The sequence below is a fragment of the Patella vulgata genome, chromosome 4 (assembly GCF_932274485.2).
Source record: "Patella vulgata chromosome 4, xgPatVulg1.2, whole genome shotgun sequence".
In the NCBI taxonomy this organism is placed as follows: domain Eukaryota; kingdom Metazoa; phylum Mollusca; class Gastropoda; family Patellidae; genus Patella; species Patella vulgata.
Window position 1 is genome coordinate 65,739,504 of NC_065882.2, and position 27,139 is coordinate 65,766,642.

General features: G+C 37.0%; 2 protein-coding genes across 3 annotated transcripts in view; both read left to right on the forward strand.

The window, feature by feature from the left end:
• Nucleotides 1-373: 373 nt before the first annotated feature.
• LOC126817286 (galactocerebrosidase) lies at nucleotides 374-12,646 on the forward strand. Of its 2 annotated transcripts, XM_050544132.2 has the most exons (17): nucleotides 374-847; nucleotides 1,486-1,549; nucleotides 2,737-2,825; nucleotides 2,938-3,102; nucleotides 3,329-3,367; nucleotides 3,899-4,029; nucleotides 4,774-4,891; nucleotides 5,062-5,099; nucleotides 5,880-6,004; nucleotides 6,957-7,096; nucleotides 8,066-8,161; nucleotides 8,841-8,933; nucleotides 9,042-9,183; nucleotides 9,562-9,739; nucleotides 10,411-10,580; nucleotides 11,371-11,447; nucleotides 12,485-12,646. In XM_050544132.2, the coding sequence occupies exons 1-17, from the start codon at nucleotides 731-733 to the stop codon at nucleotides 12,626-12,628; spliced, it is 1,926 nt and encodes a 641-aa protein (XP_050400089.1). In that variant the 5' UTR covers nucleotides 374-730; the 3' UTR covers nucleotides 12,629-12,646. The 2 variants fall into 2 exon arrangements, with proteins under 2 accessions (XP_050400089.1, XP_055956397.1); XM_056100422.1 differs by lacking the exons at nucleotides 374-847; nucleotides 1,486-1,549; nucleotides 2,737-2,825; ... (4 more) ...; nucleotides 5,062-5,099; nucleotides 5,880-6,004 and adding an exon at nucleotides 5,716-5,834.
• A 9,911-nt stretch (nucleotides 12,647-22,557) lies between these two features.
• LOC126818162 (GTP-binding protein Di-Ras2) overlaps nucleotides 22,558-27,139 on the forward strand; it is a 39,541-nt gene continuing 34,959 nt past the window's right edge. Inside the window, exon 1 of the mRNA XM_050545388.2 lies at nucleotides 22,558-22,894. Coding sequence (XP_050401345.1) covers nucleotides 22,754-22,894 — 141 coding nt within the window. The 5' untranslated portion in view covers nucleotides 22,558-22,753. The remainder of the gene's footprint in view (nucleotides 22,895-27,139) is intronic.

Below are 27,139 nucleotides of genomic sequence, written 5' to 3' on the forward strand. Positions count from 1 at the left end.
AACAAAACATAAACAATAAGACCAGGTAAAAGAAATTTAACTACTTTCATGTTTCCATCTGACACATCAAATCCTGAGGCAGCCTTGATATATTAATCAAATTCCTTAGTACAGACGTCCCCAATACGATTTAATTGGATTGATTTAAGAAATGAAACAGATAAAGGTGCTGATCATTTGTTTCTTGTCTTTATCTGTTAATAATATCATGATATACGTTCGTGTGATTATTATACATAAATGATAATATCTTTATATACAATTCAAGCTTTATCATATGAACCTTGACTTAAATTTCTAAATTGATAAAAATCAAAATGCGGCATCCATATGATCTACTTTATTAGTTTATTATAAACAGCACAAAGCACAATGAAGACGTTTATGACATTTGCGATTCTGACGCTTTTGGTATACCAAACAACTAGTGATCAAGCATCTAGCTATATAATTGATAATTCTGTTGGATATGGCAGAACATTTAATGGAATTGGAGCAATAAGTGGAGGAGGGGTAATATGTTTGATTTTAAATGAAAATAACTAAAATTGATATCATAAATTGCGGAAATATTTAATTTTATTCGTATCAAGAAACATACGATATTTTAATTAGTATGAAAATAAAATTTCCTTCAGGTAGTATCACATTACAATTATTTTATAAAGATAATATAAACAATGAGATCAAAATAAACCAATGGAAAATATTATGAATGTAATGGAATGGAATGAGTTCAGTGCCCGGTCAACACAATATTTGTCATCTCTTTTTTCAGGCAACATCAAAGTTACTTGTTAATTATCCTGAACAACAACGATCTGAAATTCTGGACTTTTTGTTTAAGGTAAGAATATTAACAATCTTTTCCAGAAACATTTGGAGAGTCGTGAATAAGGTGTATTATGGTTGCACATTAATAAAAGGTCGGGTGTATAATTATGTAAGTTCGTATTTATTGAAAAAATGTATTTAGGTGATAAAATCACATTATGTACCAAGATGTCAAAGGTTTTCATTGAACCCAGGAGTCACGGTGGATAAGTGTGTAAGATGCTGGCTCGCTAGCCTGGAGGTCGCGTATTCGATCCCGGTATTGGCCGAAAAAGTTCATCGGGAATTTTCGACGTGGTTTCCCCTTGTCAGTGGTGCAGGATGTTCGTTCGGATGGGACGATAAACCGGGGTCTCGTGTATACATCGCCGTGCACCTGAAAGATCCCTTGGCAGTTGAAGTTCGATACAAGAATAGGCCATAGTGCCGCTGCCTGGGCAAAATTGCCCTCATAACACACTGTATGGGATATGCCCGTCCTTTTTAGCCTAGTCGGAGCAGAACAGTAGGACGTGAAACCCCATTTCATTTCATTTCATTGAACCGCCGAGTGCAAATGTCCGATGACAATTGTTACCACAGTATCGAACTGATAACATACAGATGTTTCTGGTGATAAAATATCATGTCATATCTAACAATCATTTTCAGCCTAACTTTGGAGCATCTCTTCATATCTTTAAAGTGGAGATAGGCGGTGATATACAAAGTACAGGTAAATATTTGTTCTACATCCTCGTAGTTATGCGTCCTCATACTTGGTAAACTCATTAATCTCTCATATAAGTTTAATAATGGATCATGCAAGTCATTACAATTAGATATTGATCGAGGTCACATTAAACAGACTAATTACCACCCGAGTAACTCATTATACTATGAGTAATAATATACCACCCGAGTAATTCATTATACCATGAGTAGCAATATACATATTATTATGCATTAAACATGCATTATGCAAGAGCTAAATCTGATTATTGCAAGTCTTAATTTAGGCTTCAGATGTTATAGAAATTATAAATTAGATCTTTATTTAAACAACAAGACCAAAATAAACTCTGTAGACCCACGGATGGCTCGGCTACAGCTCGGATTTAAATAGGATTTCACTAATTGATTAAATCAGATAAGGGGTAACCTGATGAAAATACGTCAGTTAGATCGAGGCTAAATGATAGAGTGTACTTAGCGAGGCCGCTGTAAAGCGTTTCCGTATGCCATTGAAAACTTTACTTGATAATCGAGATATGTAGGTGGAGTTAACGCCTGTCAATCAAACGTTCGGCGAAGGTGAAGACACATTTCGCTACCATTTCTAGGCAAATATTACAACGATGATAACTATGTTCAGAATAAAGTAATTTGACTGAATTTTTCAATATATTCTTCTTTCATCATCTACTTTTGAACTGTTATAGCAAGAATGGCCAACTCTCTATAAATATCTCCCATAATGTATCTTTAACTTACATGTATATTAATATTTTTCCATCTAATACTAGAGGTAATATCTAAAACTAAAACATTTATAGGCGAATCTCTTAAAACGCCGTACTAAACTAATAGGTTGTGTTTGTGACGTCATTGGCGGATTAAAAACTAGCAATCGTTAATGGAGTCATCAAATTTGGTCAACATCCAAGTTTTTCTTTCGGATAAGCTGAAGTTGGTCAAAGCTGCTGTGAGACCGTATTTCCGCGGTTTGCGTGGCTAACGTTCTAATAAGATTTGATACGAGTAGCTGTCATGTTGACATATCTTTGATATCGACAGATAGACCATCTCCATTAATGTTAGAAAGCTTACAACCTTAGGTTTTAGTTGCATAATCATCATCTCAAGCTTCTCCGTCTTCTACTTTAAATATGCATGAACCCTCATCTATTCTTTGTTCTACAGATGGAACAGAAGCTTCACATATGCATTATGGTTGGGATGAAGATTATACACGGGGTTATGAATGGTGGATGTTACAAGAAGCTAAAAAGGTGAGCATACCCATTTGGGTTCCTCGCTTCCAATTTGAAATAGCGAATTATTAGTATACCTCCTGTATTGCAGGATTTAAATATTTATTTTGTGTGTTTTTCTGTCATGTAGAGAAACCCTAATATTAAGTTGTATGGGTTACCATGGGGATTTCCAGGATGGTTGAGGGATGCTGAAGATACACCCTGGAAGAACATCCCAACAACAGCTGATTATATAGTCAAGTGGATTAATGGTGCTAAAGTTCATTATAATCTTACTATTGATTATATCGGCGTAAGTTTAGTATATTTTTACTGTACATTATATAGGCGTAAGGACGTTATAATATCATCACATACATTATATAGGCGTAAGTTTATTAATATGATCTTACTTTGAATTATAAATGGGATTAACCAGTGATATGTTCATTATAACTGGGTTATATAATAGTACCTGCATTATAATTTAATATAGATTATGAATAATGTTATAATATAGTAAATTTGTCCTTTTTCAGATCTGGAACGAGAGTCCTTATAATGTTACTTATATCAAGGTAAATAAAAATAGCTTCATATCATTTTTATTAGGTAAATGGTAAACAGATTAAGAACTGATCCTAATGCTATTTTCAATGGGAATATTTTTTAATTAAACTTTTATATCTTTTCGAAATCTACGCGACACGTTGTCAGTGGCGAGATGTGTTTTATTTTTATGAGATAACTGCTGTGAAAGAGCATATTAATTGTAGAAATTCAGTCGTAAAAAATATTTTTTAAAATTGAAGAATATAAAAAAAACAAATGTTGAAAACTTTAAATACGACAATACTACACAAATTTACCAACATATTACAACATTTGAGTAGTCAGTCTATGTCTGTCTGAATCTGATATAACTGTACTATCATTTTAGCTAGCCAAGGGTTACGATACGATTCGCTTGAGAAGCAAATCGTAACCCTTGGCTAGCGAAGACGCTGTATTATATACAAAGATATGGATTTATCATATACCCTTGTTGTCATCCTTGTTTCTGTTACCTTGATTTGCAAGTCCATTCATCTAAACTTGTATGTTTCCAGACATTACGCAAAGCTTTAGATATGGGTGGTTTCAGTAATACGTTGATCATTGCTTCCGATCAGAATGGTTGGCCAATAGTCGAGGACATGGCAAATGATAAAGAGCTATTCGATGCTGTTTATGCGATTGGGTAAGATGACTTTTAACATTAGGTCTTTAATATTTAAATTTAATGCATTGGATTATTGACCTTTTGACATCCATGCAGGTCTAAACTGGTGATCAATTAGTTATATTTAGTGATGGATGTTGTGCACGAGGTAATGTACACGGGAGAGATTTCTAATTTAGACTATTTGCCTATTCCCCAGCCCCTATCCAGATACAAATCTTAATAAATAATTGTGTAGAAAGTGCATATCTATAACGGCCACGTTTTGCAATAATGTGGACGCTATTGACCAAGTAACGCTCTTGTCGGTAGTCGGTGGTGTTTGGTTGTGCGCGTTAGAACATGATAGAACCTCCCATCTGAGGACTATAAGAAAAAAAAAATTGGCATTGCACAGAATTCGAATTTGAATTGATTCAAGACGCCAGCCATCTTTTGCAGTCTTTTAAATAGAATATTTTTCAAACTGAAATTTAAAGCTGTCAATTACGTATGATACACTAACATTGGATTGACTTTCAAAAATAAGGGTTTAATGGTGATTTGTGGCACATATTTGGATCCAGATATTTCAATTTCATGTCGTGTAACATGCACATGAAAGAGTTACCATGTTTCAGGTCTCACTATCCACGATCCAGTAGTACCGAATCAGCACGGAAAACGGGCAAACCACTTTGGGCCTCAGAGGACGGTACTGGTAATTTAGCGAAGGTAAGGTGATACAAACCTTTTATTGTTTGCCTCCCCTGCTTGTTTCAGGTCGCATTATCCTGAAATGACTAGTAGCCCTGCAGCCGTAAAAACTGGCAAACCATTATGGGCATCAGAAGACCGAACTTCCCACGATGACGTAACCGGTGGTGGCTGTCTTTCCAGGGTAAGTCGCATGGATTCCCGCTACCCCTTACATGTAGTTTTAGATTCGTTTTCCATATTATAATATAAAATCAAATTAAAACTGTCTTCTAACCATTGGGATCAGCAATTTAAAGATATGCAATTTTACTTGTTTTATTCTTTATAGCCTACAAAATAATATCATTTCAGACTTTAAATCAAAACTATGTAACCGGCCTAATGACCTCGTAAGTATTCTGATAGTTATTATTCAGTTATTATTCAATCAGATGTATTTAAATTGAAGACTCGAGTGGACGTTACCCCCACCCTCTCTCCCTCTCTCTCTCTCTCTCTCTCTCTTAAATTGAAGACGATGTCTGTCTTGGATATGTCATCACTGCTATGGCGAGTTCTATCCAAATATTTTTAGTGACAAGCAGAGGGATAGTGTGGCTACATCTTGGATATTCTTCATGTTCTTCCGTTTCCTCCAAATACTAATAAATGGAATGGAATGAATTGTGGTATAACGTCTAGGTATTCTGCCCCAACCGAGCATGGACATTTTACCTCGGATTTCCATATTCAACTGTCATGTCAGTGGATCTTTATCGTGGTGCCAATGGTATACATGGGACCTTGTTTTACGTCCCATCCGAACAACTAAACGCTTGTCATTTTTGTCAATGCCTCCTCCCTGCATCACTGCCAAAGAGAAAGCTGGAACCAGCGAACCAAGGCCATACTCGCCGAGCCACCAGTGGTTAATATTGAGGCGACCTAAATATGAAATAAGAACTTGACATATTCCATTTTATTTCTCAGTTCTTGATAAACATTTTACTTTCTTACTAGAACAATTTTCTGGAATATAGTAACCAGCTATTATTATGGTTTACCAGATTATAATGCCGGTTTAATGAGTGCTGGAGTTCCGTGGACCGGTCACTATGAAGTTAGGCCCCCAATATGGATGACAGGTAATTCTTTACCTTCTACTGATTAAAGCATTCCTACTTTTACAGAACCATCATGTGGAATGCGGTAGCCAGCTATTATTATGGTTTACCTTGGATTAATGCTGGCCTTATGAGGGCTGCTGAACCTTGGTCGGGGTATTATGAAGTATCGCCACCTATTTGGATGACAGGTACATTCCCTAAGATACTCCTTGTCTTTGAATACCGACGTATTGTCTAGAACGGACCAGGAGTTTCTAGTAAGGCAGTGGGTCGAGTGGTCCACGAAGGAGTAAGTCAACACCGGCGCGAGAGGGGAGTTTAGGGGTGTCACCTTCCCTACAAAAGTTTCACAATTTTTCGGAGCGTGTCATGGATAATGAACACAAATAATAGAAATATTGTGGGGTATCATTGTGCAAATTCAATTGGACATAGTAATATGAAGTTTATCACATTCATGAGAAATATAGGCGTAGGAGCCGGGGGCAATGAAAAATTCGACGACCTTTTTTTTCTATTAACGTTTAGAGAAAAAATATAACTAACTTATTTCTATGAGATCCACACTGCCCGAAAAGTATTTTCTCGTCTTTTTCTTGTCCACTGCATGCCCGAAAATATGCCCGAAGCTCTCTTATGATATGTATGCCCGAAAAAACGGTATTGATTTCGGGCAATTTTCTCTTATGCCCCCCTGAATTACTTTGAGCTCCTACGCCTATGAATATATGCCTTTGAAAACTGTTTCATATTGCTCTTTTGGGGTTTGAACGGTCTTTAATCAATCAGATGATCGTGATGAAAATTTATATGTACTAGCTGGGTATTCAACATTGCACGGGTAGATCACTCCGGCATTTCCTTATTGACGTTGCGTGAAACAGGAAGTATAACTCCAAAAGCGTAACTTGTAAGCAACGTCAACCATGCCTATACCACACCTTACCTCAGCGGTCCTTATACCCCATATTTCATAGCCGCTTACCCCGAAAAAGAAAACAGACAGATGTCTGTCAATATAAAATCTCATTCAGAATCATGTTTGTCCATGTATGTTAATATCGGCTGAAACATAGTGGAGGCCAATACGATAAGCAGTACCAATTGTCATACACAGAAATTTTATATTTTTATTTCAAGCTCACACGACTCAGTTCACAGAAATAGGTTGGAAATATTTTAAACATGGATATGGTGTTGGTAATTTTACTAATGGTGGAAGCTATGTTGTTTTAACAAGTCCAGATGAACAACAACTGACAATTATTATAGAGACATTGGTATGTGTAATTGATTTAAATGAAACAAAGAGTATCATTCGAATAGTTTCGCATATCTGTGGTGTCTTTAGTAGCTTTTGTCGCAGTTTGACGTATTGATGGTGTCTTTATTGATGGTTATTCACGTAATATTTTCATGTATAGATTGTGTCTTTTTTAGCTTATTTCACAGTTTCACATATCGATGGTAATCAATTTTTTCATAATAGTTTCATCTGTCGATGGTAACTTTATTGAGCTTTTTTCATAATAGTTTTACATATTGATGGTAATTTTATTGAGGTTTTGCTCATAATATTTTCACATAACGAAGACAAGTTTAATTTGGGGTTTTTTCATAATAGTTTCACCTGTCGATGGTAACTTTATTGAGGTTTTTTTCATAATAGTTTCACATGTTGATGGTAACTTTATTGAGTTTTTTTGTTTCATAATAGTTTCACATATCGATAGTATCATTATTATTTTTTTTTTAATAGTTTTATATGTTGATGGTAACTATATTGAGTTGTTCGCATGTTAGTTTCACATATCGATGGCATGTGTATTAGTTTTTTTCATAATAGTTTGACATATCGATGGTACCTGTAGCAGCTTTTTTCATAATAGTTTGACATATCGATGGTACCTGTAGCAGCTTTTTTCATAATAGTTTCACACATCGATGATAACTTTGTTCAGTTTTTTTCATAATATTATTTACATGTCGATGGTACCATTATTGAGTTTTTGTCATAATATTTTTTACATGTCGATAGTAACTTTATTGAGTTTTTTTTATATAATAGATTGGTATATCGATTGTATCTTTATTAGTTTTTCCATATAGTTTCATAATTATATCGATGTTACCAGTATTGCAGAATTGTTTTTATAATCTTTTAAAAGATCGGCGGTGTTCAATGTCTTATGTTTTAGATATCAATGTTATCTGTGTTGAGTTTTATTTATCTAAAAATATTATTTTAGAGTCAAGACCCTGTTGAATGTACCAGACCAGGAAAGTTTCTATACTTAAAGAATTTGAAGGAACAGATAGTTAATTTCCAGCTAAAAGGAAAATTCGTAAGTTTTTATCTTAAATTGCTCATACAAATGTATCGATAAACCATTGCACTAATACATATTTTAGAAACCGTGATAGAAATACATATTTACCGCTGTATAATTTGTGAAATGTGTTATGAATCCCTTCTGGTATGTATCCCACTAGTGCATGTTTACTTTTTAAATAATTACTTTATGTGATATTTCGTTGAGGTGAATGGTGACCTGGGGATTTTAGTGGCAGCATCTGACTAACCTGGGCCCTGTTTCTCAAAATCTTAACTAAAGATAAAATCCAAATTTTAGTAGATACTTCAATTTTGATTGGCTAAGCACAACAATCAGTCTAATATTATCCAATCAAATTACTAAAATTTGGATTTTATCTTAGTTAAAATTTCGTGAAACAGGCCCCAGGTACTCCGTATAGAGTAGTGCGATTCTCGGTGTTGGCGGAGAAATTTTCTCTCGATTTTCTTATTGTCTGCTGTGCATGACAGAGGGCCTGGCTAGGATGAAACGAAAATCAGGGGTACCTATACACCATTGCAAAACAAAATAAGATAGATAGGGCAAAATGTTCCTCATCATAGCACAATGCATGGAGCATGTCCGTCTCATTCGCCAGCTTGGTGCAGAAAAGCGGGACCTTAAACTCTAGTTTATTTCCTTTTAATGTTGGAAAATTCTTTTTTAGGCTGAAAGTGTAGAATCACTGAATGTATGGTATAGTCGACCAGGATATTCAAAAGTTCCACCAATTTATTTCAAACAAATGGATCCAGTTATGGTAAGTGTAGAATAATTAATCAATTTGATTATCCGGATTGATTGGCGTGTATGTCGCCAGGGCTCTTGTTTTTATTTTATTTATTTTTGGGGTAATTTTTAACTTTAGGTTCAAAATGGTTCTATTTCACTAACAATAAAAGAGAATGAAGTATGGACTTTAACAACAGTTACAACTGGCAACAAGGGAAGTTATCCAAATATTCCCGATTCTGGACCTTTTCCTATTCCGTATACTGAGGATTTTGAAGGTAAACGATTTCACCAATCTTTCCTCATTAATCTGAAATTTCATGCAGTTATCAATTTCAGACGCCAGCATATTTAAACATTGATAGACTTCCGGGGAAAACTATATGTAAGCCCTGGTCATAATTAAGAAACACACTAATCACGGGGTCCTACCAATCACCGACAAGAACCCTTCCATTGTCAGAGGTGGCCAAAGTATTGCAAAAAGTGAGCGACAATACATATTAGTCTACCTATTGTAATGATTTTATAATAAATTGACAAAATTATGGATAACTGAAACTTTGGCAAATCTTTGGGAGAGGCTATAAAATTATCATATAAATTAAATCTGCTTCCATCGATCAGGTATCTTTAATACTATTTATTTAACACAGGGTACGATGTGGGTGAAGAACCATATTACTTTGCTCAACAAATTGGATCATTTGAAGTTGGTGAAAGTGATGGAAACAAGTTTATGAAACAAGTAGTTATAGATGAACCCGTACATTGGTACTGGTGTCATGTAGATAATGGGAACACCTCATTGAATGTTTTCGGAGATTACCAATGGTAGGTAAATCCCACCTCATCACCGTCTTTATCAACAGTAATAGTGCCACGGTGGCAGTAAATTGAAGCAACTTTTTTGAACGGGAACTCGAAGTAGTAGCTGCAACATGAAATAAAATGAATTTTTGTTTAAAGTCCTACTTTTCTGTACCGACTGGGCTAATGAAGACCAGCATACGCCATACAGTGTGCTACGGGGAAAATTGCGCCTGGACAGCGGCACTACGATATACTCTTATTCGAATTTCAATTTGTACACGGGACCTCGTTTGTCGTCCCATCCGAACGACTGACAAGGGGAAAGGAGCCGTGTCCTTGCACAAAATAATGAGATCCCTTGTATTCCATTGACATCACGTGGACGTTCTTCTTACATCTGGAAATTAAGATGAGAGCTAGCTGTAGTGCCACTGACCGGTCGGAATTTCAGCGCACTGCACGGCATCTGTCGTTCTCCATTAGCCTGGCTGGTGCAGAAAAGTAAGAAGTTAAACCTGTTTCATTTTATCTTATTTCTTTTCCGTGAAACAATAAATTACATAGGCCCTAATAATAATGACCTAATTGTAGAAACACCAAATATTCCAGTAGCTACCTTTTCGTATAAGAGCATTTTAAGTTGTATATAAATGAATATTGTAATAATTATCCATTAATATTTTTTAATATAGGCAGGATGTTTCTGCTGCAGTTGCTGTTCAGCTACAAGGTCAAAATACCAGTGACGCAGTATTTCTTGCAGTTCGAGCAACAAACGGTGGATGTCCAGCCTTAAATGAAACGGGTCTTTTTATGTTTTTCTACCCTAAGGAACAACGCTTCTTGCTTACTGTAGATGTATGTAAGTTGTATTTGATTAATCACCGATGATACCGACAAACATCGTGTGTCTAAAATTGCAAAAGAGACAAAGAAGGAATTTCAATATAATATTTTATGAAAGTTTTTTATTGCGTTTTATAATTAAGGTGTTTGTGGCTAGGTGGTTAAGACGCTGGCTCGCTAGCCTGGAGGTCGGATGTTCGATCCCTGCATTGGCCGAGAAAGTTCATCTGGATTTTCCGACGTGGTTTCCCCTTGTCAGTGGTGCAGAATGGAGGGCCTGACAAGGGCAGCTGTCTAGTCCTTCGGATGAGACGAAAAAACGAGGTCCCGTGTATACATTGGAATGCACGTAAAACATCTCTTGGCAGTTGGAATTCGATATAAGAGTAGGCCGATAGTGCCGCTGCCCGGGCAAAATTTCCCTCATAGCACATTGTATGGCGTATGCCCGTCTTCATTGGCCCAGTATAGGAGCAGAACAGTAGGACGTTAAACCCCATTTCATTTCAATTAAGGTGTTTAGTGCATTATAAAGAGAATTTGATCAAATTTGCTCAAAATACATGTACTTATAAATACAGGATTTTGAAACTAAATTAGTCGGTTTGTAAATGATTGTCGAGCCATTTCTAGAAAACTGTTTATTGTCGTTGTTAAAGTTTTCCGGTTTTTTTTTTTACTGGAACGCCATTCTTATATAGTGTTCGTTTAAGATATAAACCAGATAGGCGTATACTGCTCAGTCTTAAGATGGCTTTTCTTTTCAGTAGAATTCCTATTTATGGAATAATCTTTTTTTATTTTAGTACAAAATAAAGTTCTAGTATCTGGAAAAGTTAATAAAGTTACCAACAACTGGGATGTACTTACTTTACAAGTAAAGGTAAAAACTTTATGGCACTAGTTTAAGGCAATCTTGTTACCGACGCAACAACAATAATTTCTCTTTCTTTTATTTTACTTAGTTCGATTTAGATTTGTGTAGTATTGCTATCTTGATACGTATACATATCTATATACTAATATGTGTGACTGTCGTTTGTCTGTCTGTCTGTCTGTCTGTTCGGGGTTGGCGGCTACACTAGGTCTGCCCCGAGTCTGAAATTTGGGTTATAGGGGTAGCTCGGACCGGGGAGTAACATAGGCCAGGTGGAGTTAGTCTACCACTTCCGGTTTCAGGGTTATGGCCCCCGAGCGAAGCCGGGCATTCTTCTAGTATGTAATATTACTATCATTATATATAGCTCAATTAAAACATGTGTAATATTACTATCATTATACATATCCCGGTTTAAACATGTCGTGTAGCATTAATCTGTAGTCCAGTTTAAATATGTATAACATGTTTAATATTACTATTACTGTATTGTAATATTACTATCATTAAACGTAGCTAAGTTTAAACATGACATTCATTATAGAGAGTCAAAACTGAATAAGTATAATATGTTTAATATATCGTTAATGCAATTGGCCAGCATCTGAAATAGCACTTAAGGAATTCATCGGTGGGAAAGTAAAGAGATGTTTCTTTTTTTTCGATTTTAATTTTGCTGGAATTATTTATTTTTTAAACTGTTTAATGTATATACTTTTATAAAATTGTTTGATATTGTTATTAGACATACAGAAGTTATTAGACAGTCGTTGTATAGATTTTATTGTTTTATTTATTCTATATTTTAGGGAAATCGTTTGACAGGTGCTGTTAATACAGACGTTGTGTGTTTTTAGGAGGTTGATTAATTGGTTTTAATGTTGTAAGTCTGAGCAGAACAGTAGGACCTTAAACTCCATTTCATTTAATGTATTTATTCTATATTTTAGGAAGATGTTTTGGAGGTTTTATTATTGTGTTTTTATTGTATTTTAGGGAAGTTGTTTGATATATTTATATGTTGTATTTATTCTATATTTTAGGGAAGTCGTTTGACTGGTGCTGTTAATACAGAAGTATTATTTGATATAAAAACACCTACAGAAATAACTAATGGTTGGGTAGCAGTGGGAACGTATCCCTATGGCATTGCTTGGTTTGATGATTTTCAAGTGAGCCAAATATAAGCCAACAATAACTTAGGGAAAACTCAATTCTGTGTATATGTATGTGTAAATGTGATGTATAGATTTATTGAATAAAAAATGAATATTACTCTTAAATTCTATTTTTGGTATAAGATCAGATTTCATATTACAATATTTTCTTCACCCGAATAGTTTATTGAATCTCCCGACTTCTTATTTATGACGCTCAGTTTCTAGTTGTAAGGGACCTGGAAGGGTTTGGGGAGGGTTTTGGGTCAATCGCGGAAAGTGTTACCAAGGAAGAAAAATCCAAGGTCAATACAAATTGGTGTTAGCTGAAATGTTGACGAGACATTAAACTCCATTCCGTTTCTTTCACAATGAACGACTACTTCTTGATGCCTTCATGCCCCTGTCGCCTAAACCCCACACACTCTAAAGCTATAAAATCAGATTAAAGGTTAGTATAGGGTTTATTTGGGGTTTTCCCGTTTATCCTTATTGGGTTTGTTGAATTAGACAGCTATTTTTTTATGGGTTCAAACTTTACGTTTCGTGACTGGCGTATTATTCTCTCTTTTAACCAATTATTGGCGCTGTAATGGTGGTCATGATTTAAGGTGTTATGTGATGTTAAATATATCTTTAAAATAACCAGAAGGCTCCCAACGACTAAATAAATCGAAATGGTTATTAGAAGTACTAATCTAATAAGGGATAAATCGTCATTCAAATAATTGTCTAATCGAACATACATGTATAATAATAATGGAGTTGCTTCCCTTCATTTATTGCCAATTCCGAAGATCTGTGCGTCTTTAATCATGATCAATTCATTCGTTCAAATTAAAGATTTTCGACTTTTATGTTCACTTTGTGACCATAGCTGCAATATTGTAGAGGCTTCTGTCTTGTCCACCGCTACGAATGATACATTCTTCAAGGCTTTGCGCCAGTAAAAATAGCTTCAAACGCTAAATTGTCAACACATAACACCATAGTGTGCATGGAGATAGTAATTTAAAAAGTTACCGCGTACATTTTATATACATTTTCGAGGTGCGTGTTCTAATTCTGGTTTGGCGGCCATTTTAAAAACGAAAGAAATATCGAATCTGTGTAGCATGGTTTAATCTTTATTTCGATGAGAATTAGTTTAATTTATGTTAAGCAGTAGAATTCGGCGTCAGTTTAATCGGGTAGGCCTGCTTTCCATGTACGTGTTTCCGCCGGCGGAAAAGTCTATATAATGCAGAAGTAATGGACCGTTTCCATGTAAGCGTTTCCGCGCGCGGTAACAGTTGCTCGATTGGCGACTTTTTCGCTGGCGTTTTTTTTTTCTTGCGCGAAGTGAGCGCATGCGGATGTTTACGTTCTGGCGTCCAAACACGGGTCAATCAACTGCTCTTGTTTCTGCAAATTCAGCTTGCAAATAGCAGATTTTTGGGTGTTATTATAAAAATAAAAGTGGCAACTGAACGTTATCGGTGTCGGGCTACATACTATAAAGAGAAATCCTCACTAATGACGTGATTTCCGTGCGATTCTGTAGGAGTCTGTAATTTTGGTACACCATTCTGTCCTAGAAAAGAAAGAAATATATTTAATATAACTTCCGATTTCTTGTTGGGTTTCTGGAACTGATAAAATAAAAAGTTTACAATTACATTAAATAACTACCTTTTCTACCTTTCATACGACAATTCCTCTTCAAAAACCTGAATCAGTGATCATTTCAACTCTGTATTAACAGTTTACAATTAATTATAGTGAAAATGGCGTCATTTGGATGTTAAAATTCTTTGTTGACATCATATACATAAGTCTGTTGACCTTTATTTGAGTAGTTAGATTGCCTATATACCCTGACCAGTTGGAGATTAATTAGTTAATGGTCGTATAGATTTGCGTCTCGGAATTGGCCTAAAACGAAAACTTAATGTACGACCGTATGAAAACGTTCCCATAACATCAATTCTCTCTATCTATTTATAGCCTCAATCATTATTATGAAGTTCGTGTTACTTTAAGCTTATAGATTGTCCAAAAACATCCTTAATTTACAACAGATTCTTAGTTCGCAGTCATATTAGAATCGAAATATCAATAAAACAATGGTATGGTCGTCATGGTCGTCGGATGGAATATGAGATGCGGTGGGCTTTTAGGGCTTTTCTAATTCTTGGACAAAGTTAATCACAAGCGACCAATCGTATAGTCTCGGAAAGCTTCAGTATTTTCAAGTAAAGGGTGGGAGTGGGAGTGATGTCGAATGTTTAACGATTCCAGACCATATATGATTTTGAATAATGAACACAATTAATAGAAATAGTTACAACAATGCGATTCTGTGGTGTTATCATTGTGAATATTCAATTAAACATAATATGAAAATTATGAAAATGAATTTTTATCACATTTAAATCACAATCGTCGAAGTTATATAGTCACTTGCAACGAAACAGAAAATTGAGGAAACATTGGTTTCTTTTGCTGCAATTAATCGGTCGCTGTCTGTCCATTGTTTTTGGACAATCTTAGTGCTATATATTGGAGTATTTTGGTAATGCAGTCTCTGAATAAGAACGTGGAGGCAAAATCAAGTGAATCTTTTAAATTAATTAATCATCCATTCTGTCATTCTTTCTTTCTATTAATGGGCTTTTTGCGACTAAAATTGCAATATTTTCCCGGACTCCAAAATAGACGTAAATATGTGGTAGAAAGAATTCCATTTCCTAAAAAGTCTATTATTGAACTAAAAACAGGTTAGTTCAAATTGTCAAGAACCGAAAAGGCTATATCAAGCAGAATTTATTTTTGAAATGTTAAATAATACATGAAAGGGTCCATCGTCAACTTTTTAATAAAACTCTCTAATAATGCCCCATAGTATAAACTAATCAGAAGTAGCTGACTAATATAACATGACTCTACCTTCTATCGTAAGAGATCTAACTGGTCAAACCTATGGTCCAGTTTTATCATGCTCGAATTTTCAGTTGACGCGATAGCAGTGACAGATGTCGCGAAGTACGCTTGTCTTTTCATAAACACCTGGTACCACTTCTATTATAGAGAAGTTCTAGTGTAGCGAGCCCATTTGCTGTTGCTACTCCTCTTTACCGAATTCATCATGTAATCACCAACAAAGCCCAGCTTAAACTGAGCGGGGCCCTGGGTCTGACTAGAATCGCGGGGCCCCTAACGCGATGAAAAGATCATTTCATATCCTTTTGATTGGCAGGCATGCGTAACACACCATTAAACGGTCTGTAATACAAAAAAAATTACATAATATCTCATCTCATACAAAATCTATTCCGAATGGCATACAATGGGCGGAAATGACATATAACTTCTCAGAGGGGGTTGAGGCATAGCTCAGTCTCCGCCCTCGCGCCGCTAGATCGATTACCGTGAAACTTTCATCTGGAATTTGATTTTTTTTTCTTCTCTTTTTGCCATGAACCGCGGAGCCCCCTAAACCGCGGGGCCTGGGCCCCTCAGTCCCACGCCTAAGCTGGGCTTTGACCAGAACCAAATAGATGGGAGGTGCCAGATGACTCTTTCGTAAAGATTATGGATATTTTAAAGGGAGTCAATGCGGGTCATTTACATAGCACAAGCTATTATATATCCATGCATAAATCAAGTATTTAGAACTGATTGCATGTATAGCTGTATAGATCATGTGTATTTAGCACTTATTACAAAGCTCACTAAAGATAGGAGTTTTTGAAATGAAGTTAATAGATTTGTACCTTTATGACTTCACAAAGCCGCTATAGTGGGTGTAGTTTTTGATTCTGGTCAACGCCATATTCCGTTTTTACTTTGATAAACAAAAGTATAAAATTGTACCAATAGACGTGGGTAGTTGGGGGGAAATGCAATCTTTTAATATATATTATACATAGAGAATGTTGTGATCTGGCATCTGTCTGGGGTCGAGGTCTCACTTGAAATATCTATTTCAGTCCAATTAAGTCAATGGAGAGTTAAGAATCGCCCATCTTATTTCTAATGCGCGAAGACGTAAATAGACTATAGGATATATATTTTGTTCGTAATTATCAGATCTATTTCAGTAACGTGTTTGTCAGTTAGTCGTTACATACGTATCAATACTTATTATTAACGCAAAAACACATCTGGCCGCAAGGTCACAGGCCCTAATACATTTAGAATGGAAAAACAATAAAATGTATTACTCTAATTTTAAAAAAAAATATGATTATGCCAATAAACAGAATATAACAGCTTAAAGCAGACAAGGGAGTGGGTTAATTTGTGATATACATGCATGTATACGTATTTCTGCTTGACCGTATTTTTATATTCCTATTATTGGATGCTAACAGAGATGGCTCTGTACTCCAGTCTTCTGACGTTCAAGGACATGCCACCACCACCACCAACAACAACAACAACCAACAACAACCAACAACATCAACAACAATAAAATACAGATATATGCCAAGGCGTCACATAGATACAAGGTGTTTGCTTATCAATATGCATCTCTCCAGCTCAACATGACACTAAACGTTGTATTCTGTCCAATCCCAACCTTTTCAGATGTTGACCGCAAGCGGCATATGCAGACCTATATCAAAATTAATTGGATATCGAAATATTGTCGTCTGCGGATAAGAAGGATTATGCGTAATGATAAGCACCACGTGATCATAATTTATCTCCAGAAGCAACTGGCGAATTAGGCTGCTAAAACCCCCAAACTATCTGAATCGCTGTGGTCCAAAGTGCTCAATTTTAACCTTCAGACAAAAGCAGCACAAACGCACACAGGAATACAAACAGATTGAGGCGAATATAGAAATAAACAATGCAAATTTAAACAAAAAACTGTAAAGGCATGGGTCAGCACTTAAACCAAAAACGTCAATGTGAATCAAACGGCTAGATTCGTGTTACAGCCACGGGGCTTTATTACTTTATATTCCTTCATATTCCCGAGGAATAATAAGTGTAGCAATGGTTAATGAGAGGGAGAGAGAGAGGGGGGGGGGGGTGTAACGTCCACTCGATACAAATTAGGTCATTTCGGAACTAGCATATGGTTCAATTTTGTTTCAATAATCGCTTGCGCGTAGGGGTCTCTAGCAGAGGGGGGGGGGGGGCCGGAGGACCCGGAGAAAACGCTTAAGGTTGGACAGGCGACCCTACTCCTTGTCACGTACAACCGAGGAATCGAAACCACGCCAGTTGACATACCTTTTGATACAACGCGCACGCGCTAACCATTCATCTCATTTTTCTGTTATTATCAAAAGCATTTTAACCATGACGATAGTAAAATGGCGACGATAGAATCATCAGAAACAATTCTTTGTATGGATAGGCTGTACAACTTGGCCTTTAGGGTGGTATATGATATAAATTACCGGAATTGTGTTGCATTTGAGAACGGAAAGAGAGTATAAAATGAATACTAATATCATTTCATCGCCCTGGGTTCATCCCACATTGCAACAGAAGGCCATGTCGTATAATGCCCCTGTGGTTTAGATGGGTCATTATAGAATGTAAGACATAACATAACACCCACGAAGTTTGTGAGGAAATCTGATTAAAGCCTATATGAAGTAGGCGATGTGAAGATAGGTTTAATTACTGTCCTTGTCTATACGTAGGCTGTTTCACTCTAGCTATCAATATTTAATGGATTATACATAACACACAGACATATATACTACTACAACATAGTGAAATATACACTCACTATATCAATCATTTATACATTATATATGGCTGTCATATATATTATAGGTATAAACCTACACGTATTTACTAATATATTGGCGCTAATATACACAAAATAAAACTAATAATTTAATGAACAGTATATTTTAGATACGACTATGAAATGAAAATGCGTTGGCAGCGCGTAAAATATCTCCTGACAGAAATCGAAATAAGAATAGGTATTAGGGCCGCTGCCAGGGCAAAGACATGCACACGTCGCGGCGTTTGGCCGTCTTCATTAGCTCAGTCGGTGCAGAAAAGTGATCCGTTAAGCCCGATTAATTTTCATTTCATTTGATTAGAGTGCGTGGGTAAACCAATATTTACTGAAGATATTAGGACTAAAATTGTCACGGTATGGCTGTGGCCGCTGTGGGGGCAGATATAACAAACATAGAGATATTGTATAACTGAGTAACTGAATGGAAACCAATATACTTGACCGGGTACATTTTAATTTAAGAATGACTTGAAAGACCTTTACATTCAGATGGAAGGTAATACTGAAGGTTACGTAGTGGGTTAATTGACTATCATCGAATTCAGAAAAAAAAATCTATCGAAGAAGAGAATTCTTTTTTGGTTTTGAGTGGGGTTGGTGCTCTACCAAGTAGTGTGATAGTTGTATAGTACAACCAGGCAGATTTCTCATCTATCTGGCGATGATATTACGTGCACGTGAATTTGGCATACTCCTCGCAGTGTTTCGTTTGATTAGAACTAATCCCACTTCTCGGGCCATTGCTTCAGGAATATGGAATTTGGTGTAGCCCATTAGTTTACCATTTCTAGACATCATGGGCGTGGATTTACGGGGTGACGGGGGGGCGTGTTCCCCCCTTAGAATCGGAAGGGGGGACGAATAGGTCTCTGCCCCCCTCCCCCATGATTTTGATCACCAGAACATATTTTCAGGTTTATACATGATGATGAGCTTGTTTCTACGTATCTTGGAACAAGAATTGCCATTCTTCAAGCGCCAGTTTTCGGCCAAATCTATTTCACATGTGCACGAAGCGTTCCTCAGTATAATCACCTGAAGTGAGGCAGATATTCCTTTCTGTCAAAGCTCTTCTCTGTCTCACACTGCTGAGCCCTGCTAGTTCCTGCTCAGTCGAGCGCTCCTTCAGCACTCTGCGCCGTATCAAAACTTGGCTGCGCAACTCCATGACGGAAAACCGACTGAACCACTTGATGGCGTGTGCGGTGCATTATGACCCCCTTCATGTCGTCAAGATATTCATAGAGAACAGTCCTGATCGTAGAATGGACGATTCACTTAACTTCATGAACAATTAATATTTATGCAGCTTTGATGTAGGTAGTCAATTTTTCCATATTGTCGTCATATTACCCCTAGTTACGGCCTTCACCGAAATAACACTGGTACAGTAAACTGTTCGTAATTATTTATTTCGTTTGGTAATGAAATGTTCCATGTTCGATTCCAGAGTTCGTCCGTCCCCCCCCCCCCAAAAAAAAGTTATGACAAATCCACGCCCTTGTTTCTAGTAGAAATAATATATGGTTTTAAAGTCCTACTAACCGGGATAAGGGAGGCAAGCTGGCTGCGGAGGGGAAGTGAACTTTTTAGGGGGGGGAGGGGGGCAGGGGGTTCTCTCTCCCCGTACGAAGGGGGTACAGAGGACCTCCCCAGTGACGGATGACGAGCTCGCCGGGCCCCAATGACAATATGACATCCTGGGGGCGGGGGTATCACCTCTTGGGTTTTAAGGGGTCCGGGGGTCCTCCCCTCGAGAAATGTTTTGCATTTTCGACCTGAAATGGTGGTCTGTGGAGTATATCCCGGGCGGAAGGTCATATACTTAGTTATAAGCAGAAAAAAGCTATCACAGAGAGGGGGCCAGTGGGAAGGGGCTCCAATGCCAATCCGGGCCCGATGATATCGGTTTGCAATTCTTGTCAAGCGAGCTGGTTGAGTGAGTATCGGGGGCCCGACGGAAATATTGGACAATTAACAAGACTTCGGGTTTCTGTTTATGGAAAAATTTCTGATATCAACTACCTAATAATTCAAAACTCATCGAAAAAACGCCACTATGTTTCACGACTTTGGGGAAATGGGTCTTCGTTATTTTTTTTTTTTTTTTGTCACCAAATCGCCGAGCCCCTTCAGAGCCCGGGCCAAGGCATTTGCGTCTGCTGCCCTTGCCACGGTCCGTCACTGCTCCTCCCCCGGAGAATTTTGAAAATTGGAAGGCCGCATACGTGCTTTACAGCCTAGAAAATTGTTCTCTAGCAAACTCTGAACAATGAACATAGTGACAAGACATGGACCCCACGACAGTGGGCCATTGGGAAAGTCAGTACAAAATATATGGCTGATAGATATCAGAACAAGGTACCACGTCTCCAAATCAATACTCCATATGATGTTCCCTGACTAATGTCTATTACACCCCCCCCCCTCCTTTGCACCCGGCTGATTACTGAGCTGGAGGGGGCATTTTGCCTAGACAGTAGCCTACTCTTATTTCGAATTCCAACTGGCAATGGTTCTTTTAAGTGCAGGCTAATGTGCAAACGGGACCTCGATTTTTCGTCCCATCAACAAGCCCCTATCCTACACCACTGACAAGGGGAAGTCAGACAACACCGGGGACGATCCTGAGGCCTCCAATTTAGGGAACCAACGACATAAAAAACTACAACGACAATTCCCATAAAAATACAAAAAATGGTTTCAGCTCTTTCTTTGGCTGTTATCGTTGCAGTTCTTTATTTAAACGAACCACGACAATATGTCAAATAAATATTAGCGAGACACGGATTCACTGCACCACGTTCTTTTGGCAGAGTAGTGGTGTTGAAGTTATAATCGTTTATTTGATTCCAAAAATCTATTAACCACAAATAATTTTTTTGTTAGAAATATATTTGGATTGGCTAGAGTTTAAAATGTCTTAAGACTTATTTTTAGTTTCATGATTGAATGTCTATGGGGGCGGGTGATAGAATAGGTCGAAAGCAGTATAATTTAATATTGTGATTTGTGCATAAATATTTTAGTTAAGTGACATGGTTTCCTGGATTTATTTTTATATCTCTAATCTGACATATAATTCTCTTATAAATTGCCATCTTTTTTGTTAATATTACTGTCAAATTAAATATTTATTACAGAAATTATATTACAATGGTGGATTCGTTGTTAATCGCACAACTCTTGCTGGGACCAGTAAGGTATAAGTCCCACGCACCATAATTGTTGCTTATGGCATATGGGCCTACACATTGGAATTACATGTATTAAAGGTATCCGGTGACGACAACCGTTCTATTAAAACATTTTTTGAATAGTATAATAAAGGAAATTATTTAAATTGGTTGGGACTTTTTAGTTTGATTTTTTAAAATATATATATGCATGAATAAAGATAAAAAAAAATAACAACATTATTTTACGAATCATTTTAATCGACAAACAGTGTCAAAGTAAAAATGCTCAATAACCACATCAGAACTCGATCCGATATTTCTCAAGTATGAACCCAAAGACACCATTCCAGTTCTCATAACTCCCAAGGTATTGATCTCACCAACCTCAATCGATCATTATTTGGAGAGCATTTTGGTCATTTGTACAAGTGTAAATATTCCTACTCGTCTACCGAGGAGTCACTCTTCAATGTGTTTACAGAGCGTAATAAGCTTCGACAAACTTATTAATTATGTATTTTAGCTTGACCGGGATAATAGACTAACTATTGGACAAGAGGACCAATCTTGACAGTTGTGTAATGGTGACCAGAAAAGACTAAAATTACAGTCGAGAAGCGAATGGTTAATAATTTTTTCTTATGTGGAAATACCGCTTTTTGTAGCTCGATTTTGCGAAATTCGTCCATTGAATTTTGGTTATTTGTTAGGATCGATCATACTTGATTGTTATGGACACTGGAAATCATATGGGCCTAACCGAAGCCAGATATCAGAGAAGGGTGTTTTTGTCAAACATTTATACAGACACGAAATCGAATTCCCAAAGAAATAAGTTAATTTCCATAACATTATAAGGATAGACTAAACATACATCGTTTTTATGAGCGCCTAAAAGGCCAAAATGAATACATTATGCGTTCTATAATATTGTGTACATGGTTGTTATTTAGATAAATTCACGACGGGTTCAGTAACTGGATAATATGTCAGATGTAACTCTTGAAATGCATTATTGACGAGGCAGTATTCATGACTCTCGGAAACAGCCAAACTATGGATCAATGAAATCCTCCATTTCCTTGTGTGCGCATGTTTCTATCAAGTCAGTCATCGAGTGAGAAAACGTATGGAGGTAAAGAATAAGACACATCTATGTTTGCAGTAATTATATTATATTTACAATGTTTTGATGTCAACATTTGTTAGGAGAGAATGCAAAAGTCGAATTCCGTTGCAAGCAACCCACCAAGAACTACCAATGTCGTGGCTACAAGCAGCAGTGGCACTAATATGGCCGTTTCTGGGAGATCAATACGTTCCAATTCTAAAAGCACAGGAATCGCTGATATTGAGGTTAGTACAGTTTATTTAGCACCATTTTATCGATATTAGGATATATATTGAAGATTACTCGTATTTAGTGGCCTTAATTTGCCGTCTACGCTCATATTTTAAGATGTTCTTATCGTAATTAACTCATGATATTGAGTGGCATTATTATTACATAGACAGGCTTAGAACAATATATTATACCATTGCCTTAATGTAACCCCAGATCACATATAAATGATGAATGGTTATGATAATATATTATCTTTTAATTAGACTAACCCAATCAAGTTTATACTTGATATATGGTATGTTGATCATACTTTGCATTCTAATATATATCAGCAATGATCCTTGAGATTTTTTTACTTTATATTATAAAACATTATCAAAATATTGACAGCCAGCAGAAATAGAGGAGCTAATGATGAACAGCCAAGGTCAACAATATGTTGACATTATTAGCTATAAAACATGCAGGCCATGTCCATCAACAGCTTCTTACTCCTTAAAGAAACTATGTACCATCCTTCTAAAAGCCCTTACAGCTCAGAAAATATGCCTATACACAGTGGTGGATCTAAGTGGGGGCCAGAACTCCCCCGCCTCCTCCCCTACCCTAATTGACAGTATACAGAATACACTTATTATTCTGTAAATTTGAGCGTTTTGTTGATTGGGTTGATGTAGTTGATGACACTGAATGTTATATTTGGGTTCAGAGATGCACCACAAATCACCACTGACAGCCTGATTTTTCAAAATTTTCTTGGGAGGAGGACCCAGCCCCCCTCCCCCTAACTTAATATCCTGCATTTGCCACAGACACACATTTAAAATCCATCCCCGTCAAATGTGTTGCTAATGGATTAATCATATTGGATTTACCTTTTATTTGGGTTAATCAGATACTAATTGTAGATATATTAACCCTCTAGCATATGGTACATGTAAATTTTGACTAACCTGGTTTCCTGAATCAATAGAAAGGTGATGTTTTCTACATTGAGTTCTGTAGCACATTTTCAAAATCATCAAAAACTGAATAACTGCTCCTTAGACTACCTCAAACTGTCTGCCATCCCATCTACCAATGTACAGTTGTTTTGTTGGTGACTAAAGTTTTTAACTCTTAACACCAACCAATTAAAAAATTAGCTCCTATTAACAGTTGTTAGTACTTATTTAACCTCTGCGACCTTAAACTCAAAGTAGAAAAATTAGTCTACCCTTTGGAGTTTGCCCTGTCCTTGAATATGTGTAGCCCTAGTATTCTGTATTTACAAAAAAAATGAATTAGAAATTTCACAACATTCTGCATCTCTGCAGACGATATAATCAAGTGTTGAGTTTAATCTTTTGATGGGCCTATTTTTAATCTGATTGTGTCCAAGCTAGGAGATTATCTATCTCTCGGAGCTTGGGTGGCTGTTAAATCACAAGGTCTGTCATTAAGTCAAGTGGCATGGTTTCGACTCCCCACTTGTAGGATCGCCTGTCCAACCTCGTGGATTCTTTCTGGATTCTCTGATTTCCTCCCACTACTAAAGTTCCCTACGCACAAGCGATTATTGAAATAAAATTTAACCATATGTTAGTCCTAAAATGACCTAATTTGTGTCGAGTAGACATTAAACCTCATTTCTCTCTCTCAACTCTTATCTCTCTTTGATATTTTGGTTGAGTTTTCTTAATGAATTGTTAAACAATCAATTTGAGGAATACGGTTTAGTGTGAATTAAGTTGTGAAATTAGATAGTGACCAAAAACTGTGAAGTCAGAATCAGTGACTTTAACATGATCTAAGTCAGTTATTTTGATACACCCTACAGTAGTTTCGTCAGTATGCTTGGATTTTGAAAAGCCTTAAACCCAAGTGCCCACATTGCCTTCTATCCTCAAAGGAATATATGCCATTAACTGTAGCCCACTTGTTCTGAATCGCATTCTTCAATAAATGGAAATGATCATCCTGGTCATTTGTCTGATCCATAGAATCCTATAACTTGATCTGCATTAATCACTATGGACAAATATTGGCATTGGCAAAATTAGAATTCATTTTCTGTCTTCAAGAGATTTATATTGTCTTATGGTTATCTTTATCTTAGACATTGCATATCTAAATTAGAAAGATATTCAAATTCCTGTTTTCATAACCATATATTATTCACTCTTTTGTAATGACATTTGGATGGGACAAAATTACAGTTCAACTGTATATTGATTTCATGCTTAAATTAGGCTATGTCCATGTCCAATTATTTGCTTTTTTCTTGTGAAATAAGGCTATTTGGATAGAAAGATGATAGATTGCATTATATTTATGATATTCCTAATTCTTTAAGATATCTAATTTAGTTTTATGTAAAGTGTAAGGCATTTAAATTTCTCATCCAGTCAATTTAACTGTTAATTTGATAGGACTGGCGGTTGTGAGTCATGTGAAAACCCTATATTAAAACTACTTGCTGTATGTTTTGGCTTAAGATGGCCCAAAATGAGTTGTAAAAATGTTAAAGGGGGCAAGTCTCTAACTCAATATCATCCACAGTCTTCGACATTGCAAACACGACTTATTTGTTAATTTAAATCAACATTGAAGTTGTTATCTTACCGTGAAAAGATTGGCATCTAAAATCCAATATTGAAGACGAAATAAAAATTTCATAATTGGCACCGAATCGCATGCCAGAATGCTTTTGAGCGCCGTTTGTAAAGAAGCGACTTGGTGATCTATGTAGACTGGAATAACCAGATGCCAAAGACTACCATACATTTTGGACTTTTCCCGTATTTTCTCAAACACAACTATTAGAAAATAGAGTAAAAACAGAAATGATTGAATGTAAATCAGTTTATATACATTCATATTACATTATTATTATGTGTTGCCCACCCATTTGTGTCTATTTCTAGGTCCCAAAGAATAGAGATTCAGCTCCTTTAAACCACATTAAGTTTATTTGATTTGCTGCTCTATATGTTGTAAACAACTATATATACTATTCAAAAAAAGTAGGGGATATTTGATTTTGGGGGCATAATACTAAAATATGCAAATGACTACGAAAAAAGTCACTAAAGAACCTAACAGAAGAAACATTTCCAGTTACATGTGACGCCCAAACGCACCAATAGCTACCGCATGGAATGCAGGTGATGCTTGGGATCATCATGGGGGTCCAACCCAAGATTTGCACGACTCTGACTTTGAATGTTACAGTCATTGTGGCATTGAATTCCAGGGTGGAAACATCAGTTTAATTGTTTTAGTGACCAGAAAACAAATTTTGATATGCGTCGGCTTACCCAAAATGAAAGGTTACGTGCCCTTGGCATGCTACAGATCGGCACAACACAGGCGGTTGTGGCGTGGACGATGAATGTTTCTCAGTCTGTCATAAGCAGGCTATGGTCCAGATACCGTGATACACAATCTGTACAGGACAGACCACGCTCAGGTCGACCAAGGGCGACAACTCAAGCCCAGGGTCGATTTATCCGTACCTTGGCCTTGAGAAATCGTGTCATCACAGCAAATCAGATCAGCGCTCGTCTTCAAACAGACACTGGTGTGAGAGTGAGTGGCCAGACGATTCGGAATCGACTGCATAGGGGTCACCTTCGTGCCCGACGTCCTCGCGTGATCCCTTGTTTGAGAGATCATCACATTCAGGCAAGACGTCGTTGGTGTAGGGATCGTCAACACTGGGATAATCGACGCTGGAGCAATGTGATGTTTTCAGATGAGTCAAGGTTCACTGTTGATTTTTTGGACAGACGTAGGAGGGTGTGGCGTCGTCGAAACGAGCGCTTCCAAGACGTTAAAGTCATCAGACATGATCGATTTGGGGGTGGTTCTGTTATGGTGTGGGGAGGCATCACTGTTGCTGGAAGAACGGCTTTACATGTTGTTGCAGGGCGTGTTACAGGCCAGTACTACTGGGACAACATCTTGGCAGTCCATGTTGTGCCGTTCGCACGACGTCATGGCCGCCGTTTCATCTTCCAGGATGACAACGCAAGATGTCACAGGGCCAGGATCGTTACAGGTTACCTCCAACAACAGAACATCACCACATTACCTTGGCCAGCACTGAGTCCCGACCTCTCCCCCATCGAGCATGTCTGGGACATGCTTGGACAGAGGTTACGTCAACGTCAACAACGTCCTGCCAATGTCCAAGAACTTGCTGCTGCGTTGCAACAGGAATGGGACAATCTGGACCAAAATGACCTTAGACGTCTCATTAGGAGTATGCCACG